The sequence below is a fragment of the Pelodiscus sinensis genome, chromosome 1 (assembly GCF_052426305.1).
Source record: "Pelodiscus sinensis isolate ZL-2025 chromosome 1, ASM5242630v1, whole genome shotgun sequence".
NCBI classification, from domain to species: domain Eukaryota; kingdom Metazoa; phylum Chordata; order Testudines; family Trionychidae; genus Pelodiscus; species Pelodiscus sinensis.
The window spans coordinates 72,813,861-72,840,623 of NC_143052.1; the positions used below are offsets into that span (position 1 = coordinate 72,813,861).

A 26,763-nucleotide genomic window follows, 5' to 3' on the forward strand; every position below is an offset into this window, starting at 1 on the left:
AAAGTGCCTTAATGAAGTCTGATCAGGATCATTCATAACCAAAATAGGAGAATGTAGAACAGATGAGGATGGAGAATTTACATCCGGAACCGTTATCGCCTCTGGAGTCAGAATAAGTTCATCCGTCGGCACCGTGCTTGCCCCACAGTGCCTATGCAGTGCCGCTTCTCGTGCAGTGGGTTTGCGCACTCTCGGTGCCGCCACCAGTGAGGAATCTTGGTGCTTTGCTGGTGCCGGTTGCGGAACCGGCTGTTGTAGATCACTTGGTGTCGGCTCGTTCAGGGCTGCCAGTGCTGACTATGGTGTTGAATCGCTGGTTCCAGGATGCTCCACGGCAGGTGCCGATGGGCGCGGTTCCGGCACATACATTGTCAGCTCCTTCTGGAGCAGCAGCGCCACTTTTTTAGAATTGTCTTTGCAGGTGGGCAAAGGCGCTGGTACCGATGCTGAGCACACCATAGGCACTCTGGGATTAGATTGCACCATGGCTCTAGCGTGCTGACTAGCTCCCAATGTGCCCAGTTCATCTCCCTTACTGACCCTAGTTGAAAGGGCGGCAGCTAAGGAGCATGTGGGGGAGGCCTTTTTTTTTTTTTTTTTTTTTAAGTAGCCAGAACCCCAGCTGAGACGCTATCCTTTTCTGAGCAGCAGCCGAGTCTTGCGAAGTAGTTTCTGAAGGCTGAAGTGCCTTGTCGAAAAGTATCAACGTCAGCCTCATGTCCCTATCCCTACATGCCCTGGCAGTTAATCTAGAACAACGTGCACATTTTTGTGGGATATGGGACTCCCCAAGGCAGCGGATGCACGCGTCGTGACCATCTGACGCCGGCATCGGGTCTTTGCACTGCAAACACGTTTTAAAACCTGGAGATCCAGGCATTTTGGCCCACAGGAGGAATAACGAACTGTATCTAACAACTAACTACAACACTAACTATTATAACCAACAAACAGATATCTATAAAATTCTTTTTTTTTTTAAACTAACTAATCAACTAATTAACTAAACACTAGAAAGTGAAAACCAACTAATTTTAAACTTTGTGTCTTTAGAACGGCTTTATCTCTGAGGAGAGATATCAGAGCTCCTCCAGCAACCGAGGACAGTTGAGAGAAACTTGCGGGGGGCCGGATCGCGCAACGCCAAAAAGGGCGCGAACGGCACGCAACTGTTACTGCGCATGCGCGGCCCAGCCGACTATGGCTGCAAAAGCCTCCAACAAGCGGCGCCGGGACAAGCCTGACACCTAAAGTGGAGCACCCACGGGGACTACTCGAAGAAGAACACTTTTATTATCAAAACAAAACTATTGTTGCAAGCATAGTAAATGTCTGGGTGTTAAATAGCCATGAAGTAACAGACTCAGGGAAAAATCCCTGGGCTGTAATCCTTAGGTACAAAAAAGGAAAAACAATTAACCAGCTCAGACATGATTGTCAAACCCCCAAACAAGGAAAACACTTTAAAATAGTCCATCAGGTTTCATTTTCCCTACTTACACATTTCAAGAAGCCCATTCCTGGGAAAGCCCACCTCTCTCCATACCTGGAAAACAGTGCTCTGATCTCAAACAAAGATGAGAGAAAAAAACACTCCTCTCTCTTGGTTTGAAATTCCTATTTGCATTTTTATTGGCTGAATGCCCCACGTCTCCTCTCTCAGTTGCTTAACCCTTTGCTCGCTCTCCAGGTAAGTCAGACACTCCTTAGCAGCTCCTATTTACGATAACAGCAATGAATAGCTTATGGCTGTGGTCACTAACTGGTCGAGAAGCCCCACTACCTACCTCCAGTGACACTGAAGGTAGTGCCGGTTTCCCACGGGGTGGACAGAAGTCCTGCAGCTTTGCACCACTTCCGAGGGTTCCGGAAGTGCGCTGCCTGCTCCCCTCCCACAGGTCTATGGCGTGCCGGGGGCACTGCAGGAGAGGGCGTCAGCCCCAGAGGAGGAGTGCAGCAACTTCCCTGTGTTGCAGGAGGGGTGAGTCGGCCCAGAGGTAGGCACACGCCAGGGTTTCCCCGCGCCGCGGGATGGGGGAGTCGGGCCCGGAGGAGGCGTGCACCGGCTTCCCTCGGGGAGGGTGTGTGTGTGTGTGTGTGTGTGTGTGTGCGCGCGCGCGCGCGCGCTCCCTGCTCCCTGCTCCCACTGGCACACTGCCTTCCCAGCGCCCCCTGTTCCCTCTTCCCAGCCACAGAACTCTGTCCCCAGCAGCACCCTGTCCCCAGCTGCAGAAACCTGTCCCCACTGGCACCCTGTCCCCTGCCGCAGCACCCACTAGAACCCTTCCCCAGCACTATGTCCCCTGCTCCCACCAACACAGTTGGGGCCACATTAGTGAAGCTTGGGGGGGGATTGGAGGAGGGTTTTTTTGCATCTCACTTGTGTGACCCCAACTGACGTTTCTGTGGGTCAGTGATCCCTGACTCAATACAAGTTCCTTGCCCTTCTCAGAAATAAAGACAATGAAGAAACTTTGTGTTTGACATAGTATTTTATTTGAAAATGAAGCCTGGCCAACAAACCCCCGATTAGGGCCCAGCTCCCATCTGGCCACAGCATCATAATACTACTCCTGCACTCCCATTTCCCTCACACCCTACATCTGAGCCTATAATACACTGGAACCTCCTGCCCTGAGCCCCTCACATACCCCAACCCAAATTCCTGAACCCTCACATCCAGAAGTCTGTGGCTTGCTTAGTACCGTAACCCTACATCTGATCCCAACATTGCCCAGCCTGGAGCCCCCTCCCTGAGCCTGCGTTCCCTTATCCACCTCCTCCTGCATCCAGATTTCCTCCCAGAGCTTGCACCTCTCATCCCTTCCCACACGCAAATCCCTCATTCCTACCCCAGAACCTACACACCCGGTCTCAACCCAGCGAGGGTATGGCTAGACTGCAGGAGTTTCAGGATTCCAGAGATATCCCAGGAAAACTCTTCTGCATCCAGGGATGCTTTTGTTCTTCCGCTTCTTTTAGTGGAAGAGCAAACATGATCTTTCAACCACCCCTATATTCCTCTTTCCACAAGGAATAAGGGAGCTTCCAAAAGAAGCGATTTTTCCTGACAGTCCAATCTAGATAGGCCAAATGTTGGAAAAACCTCTTCCTACAGAAGAATTGGGGGGGAAAGGAGCAGTATAGGGGACGGGGATAGCAAGTGATGGAGAGGAGGAGGAGAATAGAGAGGGTGGGGCTTCAAGGAAGGGGCGGGGTGGTAGATCTTGGTTTGTTCTGTCATTTAAAAAGTGATCTTGGGTGTAAAAAGGTTCAAGACTACTGGTTGATGGGAATTCTTAAAGTTTCATCTTGACTAGTAAAAAAGGAGGTTAGGTATGACCTAATTGATACAAACTAGGTAAATCCAATCTAAATTCAACCACTATTTCTAGTCGGGAAGCTCCATAGTTTCTCACCACTTTCATCCTGTCTTAAGGAATCCCTCAGACAGCGTCTCTGGTTACTCTTTATTACACTTGAGGTGTGAAGTGGAATTTGACCCCATACTGCTAGTACTCACTAATGCAACAATACAGCAAAGAACAGGAGTCATGTTCATGGCAGATGCATATTCTTGGTGCTGACTAGAATGCATCAAGAGATTATTCTGATGAGTGAAACACTTGCTTTCTTTTATTACCGACAGCCCTGGTAGAAATCATCTTCAGAAGGCAAGAGTAAACACTAACCACCTGCAACCATTTCCCAGATAAATACTGTTAACTGCAACATATTGAGGATAGGATAACTGTCTGATTAGGAGCAACAAACAAAATGGATTCACGCTGAGACAGATCTCATCTATATTCAGATGCCTTCTGGAGATGGCAGTACGCATAAGCTAAGGTTATATTGGAGACATTACTTCAACGTTTCCCGGTTGCCAGAGGCTCAAAAAAGAAAGAGTGGCTACATTTAAAAGGAGTAGAGACATTCCCAGTAACCTTATGTCCACAAACAAAATACTATGGAACATTAAAACTGAAGTGAAGCTAGTTTTAGTAAAGAAGGTGTAAGCCTGTTGTAAAAAAAAATGAAGCATACACAGAGGTTTGCACTGCTTTAGCTAGTTGATTTTAGTTAAAACTGGTTCAAGTATGTGATTAGACAAGGACTCAGTCAGGCTACGTCTACGCTGCAGTTATTTTGGAATAAGCTATTCTAGAATAGTTATTCTGAAATAGCACGTCTACACTGTAGGGTAGCCTCAAAATTAACCCGAGGCAGGCTTCCCTAATGTAGACGTGCTATCTTGATTTAGAGCCCCAGAAAGGAATAACTTAGCCCCTCACCAGGGCCATTCTATTTCAAAGTAGCAGAAGTGGAGCGTCTACACAGGCCTTGTTTCAAAATAGCTACTTCAAAATAGGCGTTATTCTTCGTAGCATGAGGTTTACAGAAGTCGGAACTGCTGTGTAGATGCTCACAGTTATTTCGGAATAATGGCTATTATTTTGAAATAACTTTGATGTGTAGACACCCTCATTGAATCAGATTGTGTGCAAATGAAAGAACACAATTAGTTTTAAACTCTTCATCATAATTTGAAAGGGCTAATCATGAGGGCTAAAAGACTAAGTGAGAATTATAATTCTGTAGAATATGAATTTGACATGCATGTCACAAGTATATAAAAACATCCCAGACCAAGACCATAAGGCCCAGGTTCAACATCTATGACCTACATATAATTTAATAGTTTTCTCTATCACTTGAAATTGAATCCAGACCATACTAAAAAAATGGACAATTGTGTTTTGTATAGAATAAGGATGTGAAAGAGTAAATGTGTACACAGTTACATATAACTCCCTCCCTACCAGATGCTGCTGCCTCAGGGAACCACCTCTCCTTCGCCGTCTCCCCCCCTTCCTCCCCCGCCCCACACATAAATGTGCAAACCTCTGTAATTTTCAGCGGTTTACATGTTTACCTAAATAAATACATTTTAACATCACTAGATAAAGAGCCCTCTATACATCACCATCACCACCACCACCATCACCAAGAACCTGTATTGTTCCATGGCCATCTGGGACAACACCTATTCACAATCCTAAATTCTTGATCTCATATACATGCCTAGCACTGCCCCAACACACACAGCATAAACATGTATGTTATCAGTTTTTAAATTTGTTTTTCGTTTCTGGTGGTCTGATTAACACCAGATCAAGTGGATGTTTGTGATCAGTGGCATCTTACATTGGAATCTGAAAAGGCTTCAGTAATTTTTAATCCCTGTCTAGTCTAGTTCCTGGACAAATAATGATCACTCCTGAATTTCCCAGGTTTCTCTATGCAGACAGACAGACCTGGATGAGAAGGCATTATCCAGAACATGTTGTTTATTTAAAGAGGTCCTCTATTTAAGGCAAGGAGGTAACCATTCTGAGTTAGTTGCTATTTAAGTATATTTGTTAAAGAACCATGAAATAACACCATTTACAGAGAGTGGTAAGCAACGAAAGCCAAGGCACATAAGAAAGGATCTGGGGGAAGAGCTAGATCACATTCTGCTGTTTAAAATCATGATGATTAGTATGCCATAACAAATACAGGGTTTCTAAAAATTAATATCCAAACACTTTTAAAAATGCTCTTCACATAGCAATGGAGATCAGCAATCCTATCTCACAAGACAATTCTTGGAATTGCAATCCCCACCTGGATAGCTGCCAGAAAAGTGTGATAATCTAAATATGGCTACTGTTGACATTGCTAAACCATGAGAAATTTTAGTTGTGTTATTACAGTTCACTTTTGTCCACACTATCATAAAACAAGGCCAACCTAGAAAATACAGATGAACTGGAATTTTATAGACCATCAAGGAAAAAACCTCATTATTCAATTAATATTTAAAAGGTAGGCAAAAAACCTATGGAAACAATCCTCACAAATAATGTACTAGTCCTGGCCTCAATTCAGGGAAACACCCCTAAACATGCTGCCCTGAAGCCAAGACCTTGTTTGGAACAGCATCCCCAACCTGACTCCTGATCAGGACACCAAAGGCAGAAAAAACTATCAATTCCACTTGGAGAGGTTGTTTTCAACATAAGTGGCAGCAAAGTTAGTGCTCTAAAATTAAGCTAATACCAAAACATTTTAGATATTCTTTTATGCCAAATCTAAGTTTGTGTGAATATTGAATAAGGTGCCATGCTTTAAAAAAAAAAAAAAAAAAGTTATATGCAGTAGGATAACTTGATTTATTCTGAAGTCTTAAACTGAAGATTTGGAATTTACAGTCAAATTTTACCACCATTTACAGTACTACTTTAGGTATAACTCTTCTACACGTCTTAAACTACTGAAATTTGAAAACTGGGGCTTGTCTACATGGCAGTTTAGTGCATACAAGCCAGGGTGTTGATCCACACTATACTAACAGGCCACATAAATCCTTCTACTGCACACTAAAGTTCCACAGTGCACTGACACTTTGAAGTAGTGTACAGTAGAAGAATTCACATGGCGAAAAAGTGTATAGCAAGCTAATTCACTATAGACAGACATCTTGGTTTGCATATGGATAAGCCCTAAGATTATTAGTCACAAATCCCTTGTGCGAGTATTTATGTTACAAGAGCCTCGCCCCCATACCAACATATAGCAAGAAAACAGAAATAATGCCATTTTGACAGCTCACCAGCGTCAAAAAAATCTTTTTGGGCACATGGCAATGTTCTACAACAGAACAGGTTATTTTTTCTAAAAGTGAATTTTTTGCTTATAGATAATTCCATTTCCACTTGTTTAAATTTGAAATGGTTTGAAAATAAAAACACAAATAATGAAGTCTCAAAGTACTTCTAAAAGCACAAAGCCCATCACTTGGTATAACTGGCAAGTACCAGAACTCAGACTGTTTAAAATTGTACAGTGCCAGGAAACAGTGTGCTCAGGTGTATGTGGGACAAGGAAGCCAATAGAACTGAATTAGCTTCAGCCAACATGCATGAGAGTAAGTCATAAAATGCTTAATTTTCATATCTGTATTAAGGATAAGACTATTTCTGTTATCATCTACTCTTGCCTTGTATTGAGTAATTTTTTCCATTACTAGAGACGAGCTTGTTTTTAATGGATGCCTCCACTTCAAGTTTGTTTAGAACTTCTACTGTTTACAGGACCATTGTTACAGTGAGATTAAAAACTATTTTTCTTCTAATATTTCTCAATTTTTCATTTTAGCAACGAAGTTATGCACATCTATCTATCCTATTTACCCAAGATTGCAATAAGGATCTTAATATTATTGCATTTAAATTATGTCAGACTTTGTCACTTCACATTCCACTTCAATTTAGGGGATAATTATCAATGCATTGCAGCCATAGTTCTTTAAATAGGGATCACTGTCTCCTAGATTTAAAGAACATATTAAAGCTAGGGAGGCTGCGTGGATCTTAAATAGCTTCCTTTCTACTGTGCAGTGTTCTAAGTGTAACTTCAATGAACAATAAGACTTTGCAAGTTTTGTTCCTTTAATGCAGCTGCTTTCAATTGCAGGAGGTGGGGGCTGTGAACCAATTTCAGAAGGGTTCACAAAGCAGGGCCAGCTTTAGACTAAGAATGACTAGTCAATAGGCACTTCTGCATTTATCCTTTGAAACGTACAAGAGCCCCAGCAGAACTCCGCATGCAGCCCAGAGCCAGCGAGGAGTCCTGCTGACTCTGGGCTGCACGCAGGTGTGCCAGCTTTGAAGTGTACAAGAGTCCCCAGCAGGGGCTCTTGTGCATTTCAAAGCAGAAATGCCCTCATGGAGCCTAGGGTCTCTCTTTGTATCGGGATAGTGTCTCAGCAAAAAACAAGATGGAACAAACTGTTTAGTGTTAGTAGAAAACATATTCTAAGAAATCAAGGTAAAGTTGCTATTTAAGAGCCATGTCAGATTTCATTTTTTTTTTTTTTAAAGTAATTGTGTAGCAGCAAAAAATGTTAACCGTTATACAGTTACTAAAATGGTCCCCAAATGCAGGGCCGGCAGCCAGTCCCACTCCTGGCTCCCAGTCCCACTCCTGGGGAGCCCCTACCACCCCACGCTGCTGTTTCCGATACAGCCCTGAGCTCCCCACAGACAGATGCTCTGCAACAGCCTCCCCTGCCCTCCCTCCCCCACACAGACATTGATATAGAAGCTGCAGCATGGGAGTGGGAGGGAGGCGGCTCCATGGAGCCAGTGCTTATGGGGAGCCAGCTTTTAAGTCAGCTCCCCCACCAACGACCGGCTTCCACCTCCCCCGTCCCCAATGCTGCTTCCTCTGTGGAGGTGGGGGGAGGGTGGCTCTATGGAAAACTGCATGTGCAGGGAGCCTGCTTAAAAGCCTCTCCTACTTGCTGCCTCTATATCAGGCAGCAAAAGTGTGGGGATGTGTTGCATGTTGTCGTTTGGATTAACCGATAAGCCCAGGGTTATTGGTTAATCGTTTCAATGTCTATACGCTAAACATTCCCACTCTTTAATACCTCTGCAGTTTGAAAAGGTAGGCCAAAAGAGAGGGTTAGCAGATTACAGAATGTTGTAAAGAACCAGGAATCCAGTGTCTTTATTAAGTATTAATACTTACATTTCAGTGTTTCTGCCATTAAGAGATGGAGAACAAGCTGGGTTGACTTAACATCTTCAGAAGAAGGGATAGAACCCACATTCCCTCACTTTCAGTACTGCAGTTTAGCCACAAATCTAAATTTTCTGTTTTGTAACTCACCCTATTTAAAAGTAATTAAAATTGCACTGCAAGAAATTCTGGTCACAGCTTGATAACAGTTACCTCCCTTTAAAAAAGAACTGCAGAGTAGCTTAAAGTTTCCTGTTAGTTTCACAGGTCTAAGGGAACTCTAGTCTACATTCCTCTGTCAAAAGAGGAACGTAAATGAGGCAAATCGAAACTGCAAATGAAGCGCGGATTTAAATATCCCATGCTTCATTTACATATTCACTTCAGAGCGCTTTTTTGAAAAAGGGTTTTTCGAAAGTGAAAGCAGTTTAGACGTGGTTCTTTCGAAAAAACCACCCCCTCCCTTTTTTTTTTTTTTTTTTAAAAGAACCTGTACTCCTCATTTTTCATTCAGGATATTTAAATCCGTGCTTCATTTGCACTTTGGATTTGCCTCATTTACATTCCTCTTTCAACAGAGAAATGTAGTCTAGACATAGCCTAAGATGCATTGGTAGAATTACCTTGGTTGTTGGAAGTTTCTCTTTTTCTGTTGCGGGAAAGAATTTTATCATATCTTTACAGTAGATTTAGTCTGAGGAAATAAGGAAAGTGCTTTGCACTCATGCCCATCAGTATGAAAGCTATTTGCATATATATGCAACCACACTTAAGTTGTGGCCCTCGGCATGTGCTGTGAGTATCATTGTGGTCCCTGGGGCTTCCAAATTTGTGTAGCCCTGATGTAAGCTAATCTACAGTACATTAAGTGACATGCTGGTATCAGTACTGGATACCCTTTTCCACAGATACACTTTGGTTATATACAAATATCAGTATTTGGCTAGATAACCTATAATACAAAGAACACAAACAGCAGTACATGTCTAATAAGGGAACTGCCTACAGAAACCCACTGACAATATTAGTTCAGCACATCCTCTCTGCTATTCTTGAGAGCCAAGAAACTGACATTACATGAAGATTCTCCTTATACAGAGAAAGTGTTAAACTGTTTTCCATGGAGATGGAGACAAATTACATACTCTACTCAAAGCATCTTTAAATCACTTTAGGTCCTTTATAATAAAGTACACAACAAGTTTCACTGGTTAAATAAAATGAGAAGGTAAAATTTCTAAAAAATTGCAGTTTTATGTAACCTGTGTTTTTTATTCCATTTGATCTTAACTGGGGAAGAGGAAGGTGTCTCCAGGCACAATTAATACTTCACTATTTACTTAGCCTAAAATCCAAAAGGAGGATGATAAAACATGAGTCCACTACTTGCATAAAAAGTTCAGCTGAGGTAAGACTAGCACCACCAAGCCATGAAGCACCAGTAAGAGTGATTTCTTTTCTAGGCAATATACATTTAAATTCAACTAATTAAAAAAACAACAAGACTGAAAATGTATTAATATAAACTTAAAGTTTAATTAAATGCAGAGACTTTTAAACTGACCCCGCTAGTAGGGTATAGGGATGTTAAATATCAGTTAATTGAATAGTCTATTAACCTCATGAATTCTTATTGGGTAGATGACTATTCTATAGTCCTTGGAAAACCCCAGTCCGGGGAGATAGGGGGTAAGGGGGGAGGGTCTGAGCGCCTGGACCGAGCACAAGCTGGAACTGAGCCAGGCTGCCTGCCCACTTATCTCCTAATACACTTCAAATGCAGAGCCGCAGTCCAGGACCCAGTGCAAGCCGGGACGGAGCTGAGCTGCGGGCCAACCTGCTAAAAATATTTACTGGAAAGGGGAGGAGGAGGAGGAAAATGGAAAAAAAAGCATTTGACTGGATACATAAAGGTAAGGTCTTGATCCTGGAAATACTAATGCTGTTATATAATGCAGTTTACAATACTAGAACAGTCTGACTTCAGAGGCTACTAATGTGAGTAAAGCTAAGCATCTGCATGTTTACAACACTGTAAGTTGTATTTTTTAAAACTTCAGTGGCATAAAATCTTGTTTCAAAACAAAACTGAAATTTAGACTTTTGGTACATTAACAACATTACTGCAAAGCTTATTTTTTATAAATATATAGGCTAAAGTTTCAAAACAAGGATCCTAAGAGCCTATATTTAAGAACCTACGAGTATCATTTTAGCCAACTGCATGATTTATAATCACAAGGTCAATGACTACTATGAACGGATGAAGAAACATAGCCTTATAAAAGAATTGCATCTTTCTTGACCTTCAGAAGTTCAACAGGATTACAATTTTTCCCTTCTGATTTTGGAACTAGTCAATCTAGTCTAACCTTCTGTATAACACAGTAGAGATATAAAATCATGGCTAAAAAGTTAGCTTGTAAACTTAGTATTTAACTGGTTAACTGTGATCCTGCAGCAGTGGCTTCTCCAGCCCCATTGGACTGGAGCAGCCTCCCTCCACCCAAAACAGCATACTCCACATGCAGTGGGCTGCTCAAGCCAGGCCAGTCTGAGCCTTCTACACTGTGGGTTACTCCTGACTGGCCTGAGGCCTGCCAGAGCAGTCCCCCACTAGTTAACCAGTTACCTCAGTAAGCATGCCAACTGTGTGACCAGTTAACCTTTTACATCCCTATAACACAGGCCATAGATTTCCCCAAAATAATTCCTAGAGCCAATCTTTTAGGAAAAAAAAAGTCAAATCTTGATTTAAGTGTCTAAAGCTGAAAAGAATCCACCACGATTAACTTGGTAAGTTGTTCCAATGCAAAATTACTCTTAAAAATGTACACCTTATTTCCAGCCTGAATTTACTTAGCTTGACCTTCCAGCCATTTGATTATGTTATCACTTTGTCTACTACACTAAAGAATGCATCAAAAATTTGTTCCCCCAAGCAACACTTACAGACAGATCAAATCACCCCTTTAAATTTCTACTTGTCAAGTTAAATAGCTTGAGCTCTTTGGAGCTACCACTCTGAAGCACATTTTCCATTCTTTTAATCATTCTTGCAACTCTTCTCTCAGCCAACTCCTCTTCAATGTATTGACATGCTTCTTGAGTTGTGGCCATCAGAACCAGACACAGTTTTTCAACAGCAGTGCCAAATAAATGATAAAATAATCTTTACACAAGACTCCACTGTTTATGCAGCCAAGCATAACACAAACCCTTCTGGTCACATGATCATGCTCAGAGCGCATGTTTAGCTGATTATCCCTCGTGACTCCAAAATCAGAGTCACCACTTCTCATCATGTCCACCATCCTGGATATATTCCTTCTAAATGTGTAAGCATTTATCCATATTGAAAATGATTTTTTTTTTGGGCTTAAGCCCATCTTGCCAAGTGATCCAGATCACTCTTAACCAGTGACTTACCCTCTTAACTATTTATCATTCCTCAGTTTATGGATCTTCAGCAAATTTCCAATTATAATTTTATGATATTTTGGAAGTCTTTAAACCTTGCTGAACCCCAGTATAAACACACCTACCTCAAAGAGGATTCCACATTTATAATTACATTCTGAGACTTATCAGTTTTAATCCATATAATACGTGTCATGCCAGTTATAATTGTTATACTTCTCCAATCAAAAGACTATGTGGTAATAAGTGAAATGCCTTTTAAATGTCTGCATACATTACAGCAAGACTATTGCCATTATCAATCATGTAATTTCATTTCAACAAATAAAGCTAATTTAACAGCGTCTGTTTTCTATATACCCATACTGATTTCCATTAATTATATCAAGTATTAGAGGGGTAGCTGTGTTCGTCTGTATCGGCAAAAGCGACAAGGAGTCCTGTGGCACCTTATAGACTAACATATATTGGAGCATAAGCTTTCGTGAGCAAAAACCTACTTTGTCAGGTGTATATAACAGAAATTCCAAAGGCAGGTATAAATAAACAGGCATAAGAAAAGAGTGCCAATCAAGAGTAAAGGCTAAAGATAATGAGGTCAATTCAGTCAGGGAGGATGAGGCCCTAGTAGTTGATGTGGAAGTATGAACACCAAGAGAGGAGAAACTGCTTTTGTAGTTGGCTAGCAATTCACAGTCTTTGTTTAATCCTAAACTGATGGTGTCAAATTTGCAGATGAACTGTAGCTCAGCAGTTTCTCTTTGAAGACTGGTCTTGAAGTTTTTTTTGTTGCAGGATGGCTACCTTTAAATCTGCTACTGTGTGTCCAGGGAAACTGAAGTATTCTCCTACAGGTTTTTGTATATTACCATTCCTAATATCTGATTTGTGTCCGTTTATTCTTTTACGTAGGACTGTCCAGTTTGGCCGATGTAATAATACAGACTCCTTTAATTCTTTATTAATTCCTGGACACCATGGTGCAAATAAGTGACAGTCACATACACACCACCCTATACCGAAAACCTACCGATTGCTATGCCTACCTTCATGCCTCCAGCTTTCATCCCGAACACACGACACACTCCATTGTCTACAGCCAAGCACTAAGGTACAACCGCATTTGCTCTAACCCCTCAGACGGAGGCCAACACCTACAAGATCTTCACCAAGCATTCTTGAAACTACAATACCCGCAGGAAGAAGTGAGGAAACAGATTAACAGAGCCAGACGTACCCAGAAGCCTCCTACTACAAGACAAGCCCAAGAAAGAAGCTAACAGAACACACTGGCCATCATCTACAGTCTTCAGCTAAAACCTCTCCAATGCATCAATGATCCACAACTCATCCTGGACAATGATCCCTCACTTTCACAGGCCTTGGGAGACAGACCAGTCCTCACCCACAGTCAACCCACCAACCTGAAGCAAATTCTCACCAGCAACTATACACCGCAGCATAGTAACTCTAATTCAGGAACCAATCCATGCAACAAACCTCGGTGCCAACTCTGTCCACATATCTACACCAGCAACACCATCACAGGACCTAACCAGATCTGCAACACCATCCCGGGTTCATTCACCTGCACATCTACCAATGCAATATACGCCATCATGTGCCAGCAATGCCCCTCTGCTATATACATCAGCCAAACTGGACAGTCCTACGTAAAAGAATAAATGGACACAAATCAGATATTAGGAATGGTAATATACAAAAACCTGTAGGAGAATACTTCAATTTCCCTGGACACACAGTAGCAGATTTAAAGGTAGCCATTCTGCAGCAAAAAAACTTCAAGACCAGATTTCAAAGAGAAACTGCTGAGCTACAGTTCATCTGCAAATTTGACACCATCAGTTTAGGATTAAACAAAGACTGTGAATGGCTAGCCAACTACAAAAGCAGTTTCTCCTCTTGGTGTTCACACCTCCACATCAGCTTCTAGAAGTGGGCCTCACCCTCCCTGACTGAATTAACCTCGTTATCTCTAGCCTTATTCTGGCCTGCATATTTATACCTGCCTCTGGAATTTCCACTACATGCATCTGATGAAGTGGGTCTTTGCCCACAAAAGCTTATGCTCCAATACATCTGTTAGTCTTTAAGGGACCACAGGACTCCTTGTCACTTTTGCAGATCCAGACTAACATGGCTACCCCTCTGATTCTTTATTAATAGTTTCCTATATCAGCCACTCTGAAGTCTCAATTATCAATATACTAGAACATCGTGCTGCTTACAAATACAGAATGGAATAGATGTGTCTCAATTTTTGTGACAAACTGTGTTCTCACTAGAGGTAAGTGACTAGTCCCTCAACTGGTCACTTCCTTTTCCCCTTGCTCCTCTATCAGAGGCAGTAAGAGCTAGAGGAGCAGGAGCTGGTGCTGGCATTTAAGCCAGCTCCCTCCAGTTCCCCCCACCACCATTTCCATAAGCTGTGCCTCTGCTTTTTAAATGTATTAAGAGCCTACACGCACTTAATACATTTAAAAGGCAGGTGCATAGCAGGGGGAGACCCTGCACAAGCCAGGAATCAGGTGTCACGGCTCGTGCTGGATCCCTCCTGCTGCACCCTAGCCTTATAAATGTTTTAAGAAACAACAGGCTCTTACTACGTTTAAAAGGCATAGCCACAGCGGGGTTAGCTCGGGGCCAGGAGCTATCCCTGCTGCAGCTCCCCTACTTATTGCCTAGTCGATTAGCTGATTAAACTAAAATTTAACATCCCTAGTTCTCACGGGCTTTGAGCTGCTCTCCCAGCACAGATGTACATTTCAAGAGTGAAATTCAGAACAAAGTTTGAAGTTCTCCCAACAAAAGAAGTAGATGGCACAGCAATTCAAAAGTATCAGATGGAAAGAACTAGCAACACAACTAAAATAATCACTTTAAAAAGTTTATCCATTCTGATTCACACAATCATTCAAAGTAATGGTGAACTAGCAATACAAGGAAACAAAGCTGCAGTGGCCTAACTAAATTAGGGGGACTAAAGTCAAACATATACAAGAACTTCATAGCCATTTCACACAATGAAGGAAAGCATCTGACAGCCCTCCCCACCACACATACTTTTGTTGAAGTGGGTTGGCCTCAAGGGCTCCTGCTCTAACTACTTCTCCCCACTCCTACAAACAAATATCTTGCAGAGTCATACCACTAGCATTTTGCGCACATTATTTAGCTGTTGACCGGCTCACTGCTCCCCCATGATACCCAGAGATTAATTAGGTAGGTCCCGGCTAGAGGGAACTAGTAAAAAATATGTAGTTAGGATAGCCTTGGGGAGAAAGATGAAATATTATTTCCTATAAAATAGTGAATGAGGGAAACAAAAAGTTTCTATATTTACAAATGAACATTTCTCTACATAAAGCTATTTGCCAGATTAGTTTGCTTGTATGATGCATCTCTTCTCTCCACCCTTTATGTACGTCCCAAAGGTAAGCTTATATTTTAAGATGATCTCCCAATGGTAAGATTGTATTTTAAGATGATGATCTCCTTTTAGGAGTTTGGAAAGTACTACCTAGAATATTCTACGTTTGAAACATAAATATTAGTACTGAAATAATCTGTGGCCAGACAATTTTGATTTAAAGTGACAGACTTTTGATTGAAGACATTAGCAGAGCTGCACAGCTATCAGTGATTAAGTGTCAGAAGCTCTAACTAGCACTCTTGTTGAGAAAGCTAGCACAGCTACAGTAAGAATGTGCAACAAACTGGACCTTTCTGTGATTTTGTCTGTAGTGCCTTGGCATATTTATGAAAATCCCTGTATCTAGCAATGACCAGTTACATTTTAAAAACCCCATATATAATAAACCTTATATTCCTAATGAGCTCTAAGGTACATGACAGTAATGGAGAAACTGTACATGCCAACTGAATGCCACCTCACATTTGAAAATATTTCTAAAACTCTACATAAATAAATTTGAAGCTGAAGTCAAGATGAACAGTTTTGTACAGTAGTTAACAAGACTTTAAAACATTAACAACACTCCACTTTTGTATATGGTAATTTGTAGGGATGTCATATTATACTCTATTAACCAATAAGCAAATGCTTATCAGTGAATGCTATTGATTATACACATTTAAATGCAGAGCTGAAGTGGGGGACTTATTCCCTCTGCTGCTCTGCCTTTAAAACCTAGTAGGAGCCGGGCTGCCTGCTGCCTGCCACTACGTTTTGAATGAAGATCCACAGCGAGGGTAGATCCTGGACACGGCGCGAGCCAGGACTGAACACTTCAACTGCCTTCCCTTATCAACTAATTGTGTAGTTGATAAAAATTCTATTGATTACATGATTAGCAAATTACCCACTTCTTAACATCCTAGCAGTATGATAAAACTGACTGCACCAGATTTTTTTTTAAATCGATGTTTAAAACTCCAGAGTCCACTTTTGACTATACATTTGTAAATACATGATAATCTTTGCTTTACAGCTATCACACTGAACTTTAACAGACTACTAGGAAGGTGACAGCTGAGGAATGCCTCCCTTCAGATGTCATGGTTTCCACTGACTCATTTCAGGAATGCATACAGCAAGCATGACAGCTTGGAATGTCTCCACCCACCTGACAGCATCTTAACATGCACTTACAGCTAGCCATACAGACTTGCAGCTCTGTTTCAATTAGCCTGATCAACAAACTAGTAAGAGTTAGTAATTCTTATAGTCAGTATGAAATTTTGCACTACTCAAATGCATGCCAAACAGCAAATACTTAATTGCATTATGTACTTAACGGCTAAAAGTCTTTGTATTCATTTCAGAAGGGAAACTGAACAAGAGACAATAAGGGACAATTGCTTGCTCTTATGAATAGTCAATTGTAATTCACTCTGAAGGATTTGGTCAGAATAATAAAAATATGACTACATAAGTAACTGAAGGTTGTGTTCTGTAGTCCTCCAATTACTCACATTTGTAAGCGTAACCTAATACTGTAATTGTAATAAACATTTACAATTATACAATTGCACACAGATAACACATGGAAAATATGGGCACAGATTCTCATCTTAGGGATGATCTAATGAAGTCATGGCTGCAGTAACTATTAACATCAGCTGAAGATCTGTCCCATCAATTCCCACCTTATAGAGCTCACATTAGGATCTAAATCATTATACCATTTCAGTAAATAGAAGTAAAATCATGTTCAAGAGCTATAATGACATCTAGTCTAGACCATATATTTTTTTAGGTATCAAACTAGACACGTTGCTCAAGGCTGTAAAAAATTTCGTTTCATTTATAGTTCAGTTGACCTAACACTCATAGAGTTAGCCAGTATGACAGAAGAATTATTCTGTCAACCTAACTACTGCCTCTTGAGAGTATAGATTTACTACAGTGATGGACTTGAAGCAAAGAAACAAACCCTTCTGTCAATGTAGCAGTGTGTACAGCTGTTCTCAACTTATTTGCCATTGTGGGTCATGTACACAGCTCCTTATGTGTTATGTGGGCCACACACACACACACACACACACACACACACACACACACACACACACACACACACACACACACACCCTGTATTGCTCTAAGCATGACACACGGGCTGCAGATTGAGAACCACTGGTCTACACTACAACAGCTTAACGGAAGCTGTAGCTCATGTAGCATCAACATCAGCCTAGATCATGAATTAACTTCCTCCATTTTACTATGTTCACATGCAGCAGTTCCCAAACAGCCTACTGTTTGAGTGTTTTATATAAACGTTCCTTTTACAACATAGTTTTACAACACAGTTGATTCTTTCTTTTGTACTCTAAGTGTGCCATGTCAAAATGTGCATGGTGTTTTATCTACATGTTTCATGGTGCCAATGAAGTCTGTAAATAAATATGAATCAAGAATAATTCCAGGGTAAGTTTACAACTAGAAACTAAAAGAAATGGTCATTTAAGAACATTTTTTTAAAAACTATATTGGCTGTAGTTATCTTACGAAATCTATGTGACTGATAAGTTTATTATTTAAATGCCACAGTACATATTAACTTGAAGATATTTCTATCCATATCATTACCAGTAGTTTTTAAAATGCTAGATTTCCCATACTGTGTCTCAGTCTAAATGCTAACATGCAAGTTATTGTCTCTGAATTTAAAAGACAACACTAAAGGCATCAGGCCTTTAAACACATACCTCAAAAAAAGGGGGCTGGATTAAAACTTGACAGATTGGAAATCCCCAATGTGCACAAAGTTGTTAAGTCAAGTTTGGAGAGGTATAGCCCCTACAATTTTTGTACTCTATAAAAAGTGGTGTGTAGTCACATGCTTAGTAGAAAAATACTGTTTTTCTTATACACAGGCTAAGTATTATAAGTGCCCTGGGGGGGGGGGGGGGGGGTCTGCAACCTATGGCTCAGTATGGAACCAAATATGGCTCTTCTGTCATTCCCAGAACATATGCAACTTTTAAAATTAAAATTCAAAATTTTAAAAACATGTAATTACTCATGTAGCTTGAATGCATGCATAAAGCTGGATTTGACCAATTATGTAAACTTGAAAGAAATGTGCAAAAAAGATGCAGCAGCAGAAGTCCCATTAAATAAAGTCTGTGAGTACAATGCTACATTAATTATATTATTAGTCATGTCACTTATCAATACAATGTATGTTTTCAGTCATGCAAATGGTTATTCTTATATGGCTCTTTGACGACCATTTGTTCTGAATTTTGATGTATTTGGTTCTTTGGTTTGAAAAGGTTGTCGACCCCTGCACTAGATTATCATATACTGGGGGCACATGATGTGCCCACTTCATACAGTCTGTCTCTTCCTCTACTGACACCACCTCTTTAGAGAGGATAAAATTAGAGAGGTCTTTATTAATGCAATATTAAGGTTGCAAAATTAAGCATAGAAGTCAGGCAATTAAGAGTTAACTATTTTAAGATATTAGGTTGGTCACACTGAAGTATTATGCTATTCAATTCCCATTTCCGGAAAAAGAACAAGTTTTACAGAATGTATGGCCAGCAGAAGTATTTCCACTCATTTCTTTACATTATAATTAATTTTTAAATACAATATTTCTTAGTATGAAGTCAGACAATGGAACATTAAAAACCTAGAAGTAAAAGCAATTACCCCACTTTTGTTGACCACACTGACACACATGCTAAAAAAAAAAAAAAAAGCACAATGACCAAAAAAAGGTTTTTTAAATTGCTACCCCTAAAATACTCTACAAAAATGGTTCCCATCTTTTTCAAGCAGACCCCTTTTCAATCTATTAAAATTTCACAACCCCCAACCCCGGTGGGGGAGGGTGGAAGGGGAAGAAAAAGAAAAGGATTGAGCCCGTACTTTTAAAACTTTCTACAGACCCCTGCAGTATTGTCATGGACCACAAGGGGTCCGCGGACCACAGGTTGTTAACCTCTACTGTGTAGTGTTACCAGAAACAAGAGAGCTGGGTGTGAAAGTGGCTTTGAGCCATTTTTGCATCATTCTGATCGCAAATTGCTCTGCAGCACTTACCTTAATGCAGATTAAATGGTCATAAGGACTTAGATGGCTGTAATCTACCCCTGACAAAAGAGCTGCTATGCTGCACGTTGTGTCCCCTATCCTTGATATACCTCCTATCCCAGGGATGCGAAGGGGTTCTATATTCCAGTGAGCCCATCCACATCTCAATCACTGGTTTTTAAGCACCCTTTTACACAATTCCAGTCCTTCAATCTGGCATCAAATAACTATAGAGAGATAAGGCTATCATGCAAGATATTTAATGACAATTAGTACTAATGCTTATGTCAGCATGAGTGATCAAGTATATGGCTATGTCTACACTGGCCCCTTTTCCAAAAGGGGCATGCTAATTTTCAACTTCAGAATAGGGAAATCCGCGGGGGATTTAAATAAAGATGTCCGCCGCTTTTTTCCGGCTTGGGGAAAAGCCGGAAAAAAGCATCTAGACTGGCCCGATCCTCCGGAATAAAGCTCTATTCCGGAGGATCTCTTATTCCTACTTCGAAGGAATAGAGCTTTATTCCGGAGGATCGGGCCAGTCTAGACGCTTTTTTCCAGCTTTTCCCCAAGCCGGAAAAAAGTGGCAGACATCTTTATTTAAATCCCCCGCGGATTTCCCTATTCTGAAGTTGAAAATTAGCATGCCCCATTCGGAAAAGGGGCCAGTGTAGACGTAGCCTATATGTTTACCATAAATAAGCAGTAACTGCATCTCTTTGAAAGAAAAAAGGGGGCAATTAACTTAAAGTAATAATAACTAGCATGCAAGGCATGTAGCACCATTTCCAAGCTTTCCTTTTATCAGTCAAAAAGAAATCACTGTACAGGTCTATTACCATCCGGGGTTATTTGTAGTGTTGTTGTTAGTTAGCCACTGCTAACCCAGTACTATACAATACCAACACAACATCATTAAAATCAAAAGAGAACATTATGACAACCTGTTCTAACCTACATAGCAAAACAAATATTTTTCTTTACTAATTTGCAAACAGCAAGCTTAAATGCTACTTGGAATATAAATGGTAAGTATGATTTATATGTAATTTAAAATGCTGCATCCTTTTAAAACAGAAGTGCACTTAACATGCACCATGCCTTCCTTCTGCATAGCAAAATATAAAATGAAGTTAGCAATTAGTGTCAAATCATATGAGAAATAAAATGTGTTGGCAGTGTGTGGGAGAGAGGCACTTACAGAATTTCCATCTCAAATAAATGTCTGCAATACATGTTGCCCTTTAAAATGCATACTGAATAAGAAGCATACTAAGAATTTGTTTTGTTATTCAGGAAGAGGGACAAAAACCCCGCCTAGTTCATCCCACAAGTTTTATTACTCCACTCAACTAGCTTTTGAGCCTTAATACTGGAAAAGATTGGCTAATGGATGACCCAGTGGTTTGGCTGGTAGCACAACTTATTGCCACAATGGAAACAGAGGACATGTACACTGAAACTGAAGGAATTATTTCCAGTTTGGGCAGACACACATGCTTTAAAAAAAAAAAAAGCACAGGTTTGTTGCTGCCACAGTGGCTACCTATCTACCTGCCCAAATATATCCATATATCCAGACACAGCCTAAACAGGATTGTTCTCAGGCAGTCAGTTCACTCCATACAGCTACACTGTTATTTTTACCTCACTACTCTGGTTAAAGCTAGCATGTATACTTCTGAACTGGAAATTATACATCCAGCGCCATTGTGTGTATATCTATATCTATACACATACAAAGACACACACAACCCTGAAACTACCCTATAAGATCATGCAAAAAGTGTCAAGAAGCCACCATCAGGGCTTTTGAAGGACAGTGTTTCTCACCCCTTTTTCCTATACTGCCGTATATATATCTAAGTGAAAATATTACCAAAAGAAAAGTCATTTATGCTCCTGCTTTAGTGCACTAAAACATAATTTGTGAATCACTCAAGACAGGAGAACACAGTTAATGTGAAAAAGAAATAGATGACTATGGGGGACAAGAAAGAGATCCAAAAATGAGCATAAATCACTACCTTTTACACATCCTACAGGTAATTATTTCACAAGGATAGTCAGATCTAAATTGACTGATCTAGTGCTTAAAAATTATGGAAGTGATAGGAAATCCTAGGTACAATAGGGCTTTCAACATTACTGAAATCACAACAGTAGCAAAGTGTTAAAGTTTTGAGATGTTTCCTACTTATCACAGCAATTCTCATTTTAGAGTAGGTGTCCAGCATTTTCTATTTTGTCACAAGTGTATGATAGAGAAGTGTGGGTAAACTAGAGACTATGTTGATTAAAGGGGCACTACAAACAATACATTTCCTGAGAGGACTGGGGTAAACATACAATCATTTACTAAGCTACCTTAATAAAACAATCATTTCACAGTGAAATTTCCCAATTTGCTTTTCAACTTTTGTTGATTAACGCCTCAAAAAAACATTTTTAGCCCTATCATAGCAGTGACACTAGAGTAATGACTACTTTAGCATAACTCTAAGAAAAAAAATCTGCAGCTAACTTGATCTTCCGCTCTGCGGTCAGCTTGCACATTGAGGTGGAGCAAACATCTGACAGCATGGAGGTACAGATGACATTAGTTGTAAAAATGTTGCACTACAGTACCATAAAGTTGGCAAAAACTCCTCTCATTTGGTTTTTAAAAAGGCTTCTCAGACTTGTCAAAACAGAGAAAGCTTATTCTTTACTTTGTTGTTTTACCAATCTTCATTAAAACCAAGACTTTGTCCTTTTGTTCTCAGTATTAAAAGTACCTGAAAGTCTTTTTACATATTAACATCTAACCACAGAAAGTATGGTGTCTGTAAGTAAGGTACGTCTTTAGACTATGAATTTCCAGATTGATTAAATGAAGCTACAGTATATTAAATTTGCCATATACAGTATTACAATATACACTGAAATTAAGGAGTGTATCACCATGTTACCATAACACAAACATAATGATTATCCCATAACTGGTCATGTTCATTCTTGTTTTTATTTTTTGTCAGTAGGAAGCATACCAATTCTATCAAGACTATTAATTTAGTGAAAGGGCAGGTGACAACTTTTGTACAGGAAACAGTAAAGTTATTAGATACACATTGCATTACAGTAAAAGTATAAAATCAGTTAAAAGCATAAAAGGTCTCAGCAATCCATTTACTGTTTTCTATTACAATAAATAATGAGGCATTCCTCATACTTATTTCATTATGAAGGAGTTTACTGCACACTAAAGTCACCAGCTTCTGTTTAGAAAGAACAAACACTGCTCTGAATTTCCTCATTGAATTATTTTGAAAAGATCTGTACCTGATCAAACTAGAGCTCATAATTACCAAATCTTTCCAAAACTACTGAGATTCATTTTTTTATTTTGAAAATTGCATCTATCAAAGAGATTATTCTTGCTTTTTTGATGTTCAATGAATTTAATATGCTGCTATGGCTTTTGGTTTGCTGAAGAAACAAAAACTATTCAGGCAAACCCACATTATCACTGGATTACCACTGCCTTTCCTTATTTGGCTAACATTTTGAGATTCCAATGAGATTGCTATAAAACTTTAACATGTACAAAGCATCCATTTTGAGAAATTTCACGGCCACTTTCCATTCCCCCACCCTCAATGAAAGTTCGAAGTGAGTTCAAAAACATATACAAACCTGCCCCTTCTTACAGCCTCCCACCGCAGGAAATATACACTGTAAAAACACTGCTAACCTAAGAGTGGGGCTTTCACACTGCGGTAGAAACCACCAGTAAAGAAAGAAGCCTGTCTCTTATTGATAGACGTTACTATATTAACAACAAAACATTAATTCCCGCCTAGAAATCAGAGAGAAATGATCCGCCTTCATAATCAGCAGATTTCATCCTTTAAACAGCAGAACAATTGGAGGGATCGGAGCGACAGAAATGTTGGCGATGTTAACAGCAAACATGGAGTGACCGCGTTTCTCACCCCATCACCCCCACCTGCTAACATCTCCCCTTTCCAGGGTCTTCCTGTCACCTTCCCCGCTCCCGAGCAGCATTTCTCCTGCCCGGACTCTCAGCGGATAGGGCCTCGGAGAACCCCGCTTTACCAGGGACACCCCCAATGCTCGCCACGGACAGGGGGTCCCACCAGCACTATCTCTGGGGGAAAGAAACAAGAAGGACCCCGAATCCCCCCAGCCGGGCAGAGGAAAGGGCTCAGTCTCCAGCATCCAGAGAGGGGCCGATCCCAGGGTTTAGCAGGAACGAGCAGCATCCACAAGGCCGATGCATCTGTCCGGGCCGGCAGCCTGGGGGAGACCCCTCGCTGGAGAACTGGAGCCAAGCACCTTTCCCCTTCCTCCGCTCCGTGCTGGACCACAAGCACCGAGCCCGCTCCCACCCCCGCCCAGCCCGCCAGAGCCGCTCCCTGCCCCGGTGCCGCGCGGCCAGGCCCAGCCCCGGCTCCCCCTCGCTGAGGCCGACCTGGTGCAAGGCGGTGAGCCCGTCCACATTGGCGTAGTTGATGTCGGCGCCCCGCTCCAGCAGCCGCAGCACCTCGTCCGTGTCCCCGCTGGAGCAGGCAGCCAGGAAGACGGCGCCGTCATCGAACTTCACCTTGGTCTTTTTGCGCTTGACCACGGGCGGCTCCAGGTCGGTCTCGGAGCCGATCCAGCGCTTCAGCTGCTCGTTCCGCTTCTGCTTGGCGTCCGCCATCTTCATGCCCCGCTCCTGCCCGGCCCTAGCGCTCCGCACCGAGGAGAGCCTCTATCCACCACTATCCCACAGAACACCGCGGCCGACCCGGCCGCCGCCGCCGCACTTGCTCACCCGCCCAGAGGGAAAGAGCCGGAGAGGGGGCGCGGCGCCCGGCACTTTAGCATAATATCGCGAGATTCCTGAAGGGGCGGGACTTGGATGGCTGGTGTGTCAGATCAGAGGGGCTATGGGCGAGGCTCTGACTGAGCGCAGGGGAGGGGGCGGAAGAGGCCGGTCCGCGATAGAACAGCGGCGGTAGCCAGAGGGTGGTGACATTCGGAGGGGCACAGGGACCCTGAAGGGGAGCACCGTGGGTGACGCAGAGCGCGCGCCTAAGGAGGAAGCTGCTGGGCGGGGCCTTGTGGTAGGCGGTAGCCGAAGGCAGTTGAGAGAGGCGCGCGGGCGGGGTGAGCAGTTCAGGGGGAAGGGCTCGGGCTTCCCAGGCGGGAGTAGGGTGAGGGGAGCCCGGCGCGCAGGGCCAACGTGCGCGAGCGCTCGGGGAAGGTAGGGAGTCGGGGTTGGGGTAGTAGATTATTGGATATAAGCGAAAGCTCATCGGCTAGTCCATCGACTAGTCGCTCCCCCTTTGCTGCTGCTGTCACAAAGAGGCAGCAAGGGGGGAAGAGGAGGGAGTGCTGAGGGGGGGTGGGGTGGGGGCTGGCTTAAAAGCAGGTTCCCTCCAGCTCCATGGGAGGGGCAAGGGTTCAGCAGCTGAGTTCCAGCTTTGAAATGTACAAGAGCCCTAGTGGGGACTTGCACATTTCAAAGCGGAAGTGCTGGCATGAAGCCTGGGGTCAGAGGGACTCCCTGCTGGGGGTCCATAAGGAAGGCCCCACTAATCCTTATGGACTAATCAAATAGTCAATGAAAATCCCATCACCTATTTGATTAGTTAATTAGTCAAAATGTAATATCCCTAGTTGGGAGAGCAAAGCGTGCAAAGCAGCGTGCTTGCGTTATTTACAGCAGCCTCGCCTTGGGTTCTTCACCCTGTGCCCTCCATAAAGTGGGCTCTATTCTTTAGCTATGCTGTCCTCAAGTAATTCTCCCTTGGGGGAATATATGGGCTTAGAGAGGAGTTTGAATTTGCATTTATAAGAAACTATAGTGTGAGCCATTCACAAAACCTCAAATACTGCAAGGTTATTCACCCCTTTCCTTATTAGGCTCCTTTTCTTTCCAGCTGCTATTCAGTCTGATCAAACTTATTTTCTGGTGATTGATGTGTCCAAGTAATATTAGGCAAGAAGAATTTACATTAAGACAAGTATCAGAGGGGTAGCTGTGTTAGCCTATATCCAAAAAAATGAGGAGTCCTGTGGCACCTTAAATAAAGACTAACATTTATTTGGACATAAGCTTCGTCATACAAAACAGTAGTAGTGAAGTGCCATCAGCCCAATAGGTTTTATTCTCTTCTCTGTCATATCAATAGGACCCTACTGAATACACAGCCATGAAAAACACATCACTGACCATTAAATGTGGTCTCCATCCATGAAATTTCTTTGTGTGTATGGCTGTATCTACACTCACGGCTTCTTGCGCAAGTATGGCAATTCTTGCACAAGAATCCGCAGAGCGTCCACACGGGCCACCTGCTGTTGCACAAGGAAATTTACAGTATGGCATAGTAAGAGAGGGCCTCTTGCGCAAGAGGGCGGTGTGGACACTCTGCAGGGATTTCTTGCGCAAGAAAGCCCTATGGCTAAATGGCCACGAGAGCTTTCTTGTGCAAGAGAGCGTCCACGCTGCCATGGGCGCTCTTGCGCAAAAGCACAGCTCGCACATGGCAGTGTGGACGTTTTCTTGTGCAAGACTTCTTGCACAAGAACCCTTGCGCAAGATGTTCTTGCGCAAGAAGCCTTGAATGTAGATATAGCCCTAGGCTGAGTCTACATTGGCATGATTTTGCGCAAAAGCATGTGCTTTTGCGCAAAAACTTGCTGCCTGTTTACATTGGCTGCGAGTTCTGGCTCAAGAACACTGACGTTCTAATGTATTAAGTCAGTGCTTCTTGCACAAGAACTATGATGCTTTCGCTCAGGAATAAGCCGTCTTGCGCAACTTTTCTTGCGCAAGAGGCCAGTGTAGACAGGCAACATGAATTTCTTGCGCAAGAAAGCCTGATGGCTAAAATGGCCATCGGAGCGTTCTTGCGCAAGAGAGCGTCTAAGCTGGCACAGATGCTTTTGCGTCAAAGAGTATTTGCACAAGATCATGCCAATGTAGATGTAGCCCTAGTGTTTACCTCTACCATACAAGTTTCATGGGGGAGACCACTGCTTCTCAAATAGGAGGTCATGACCAAAAGAGAGTTGCAGCAGGAGGGTTGCAAGGTTACGTGCTTTTGGGAGCCTGCCAACCCCAAACCCCTGTAGCCATCCCAACCATTCTATAGACAGGAGGGACCTGGAGCATTACAGAGCTTGGTTCAGGACAGCAGCAGTGGTCGCCCCCACACACATGCCCACTGTGCAGATGGAGGGGGCCA

General features: G+C 42.1%; 1 protein-coding gene across 8 annotated transcripts in view; it reads right to left on the bottom strand.

Annotated features, from left to right (window-relative positions):
* PPP1R12A (protein phosphatase 1 regulatory subunit 12A) overlaps window positions 1–24,362 on the bottom strand; it is a 177,693-nt gene extending 153,331 nt beyond the window's left edge. For 4 of the 8 annotated variants that reach the window (XM_075932387.2, XM_075932351.2, XM_075932358.2 and 1 more), the window contains exon 1: window positions 23,997–24,362. In XM_075932387.2, the coding sequence (XP_075788502.2) occupies window positions 23,997–24,233 (237 nt within the window). In that variant the 5' untranslated portion in view covers window positions 24,234–24,362. The remainder of the gene's footprint in view (window positions 1–23,996) is intronic. The other 4 variants (XM_006118485.5, XM_075932372.2, XM_089780059.1 and 1 more) reach the window with 1 other exon arrangement.
* Between the last annotated feature and the right edge of the window lie 2,401 nt (window positions 24,363–26,763).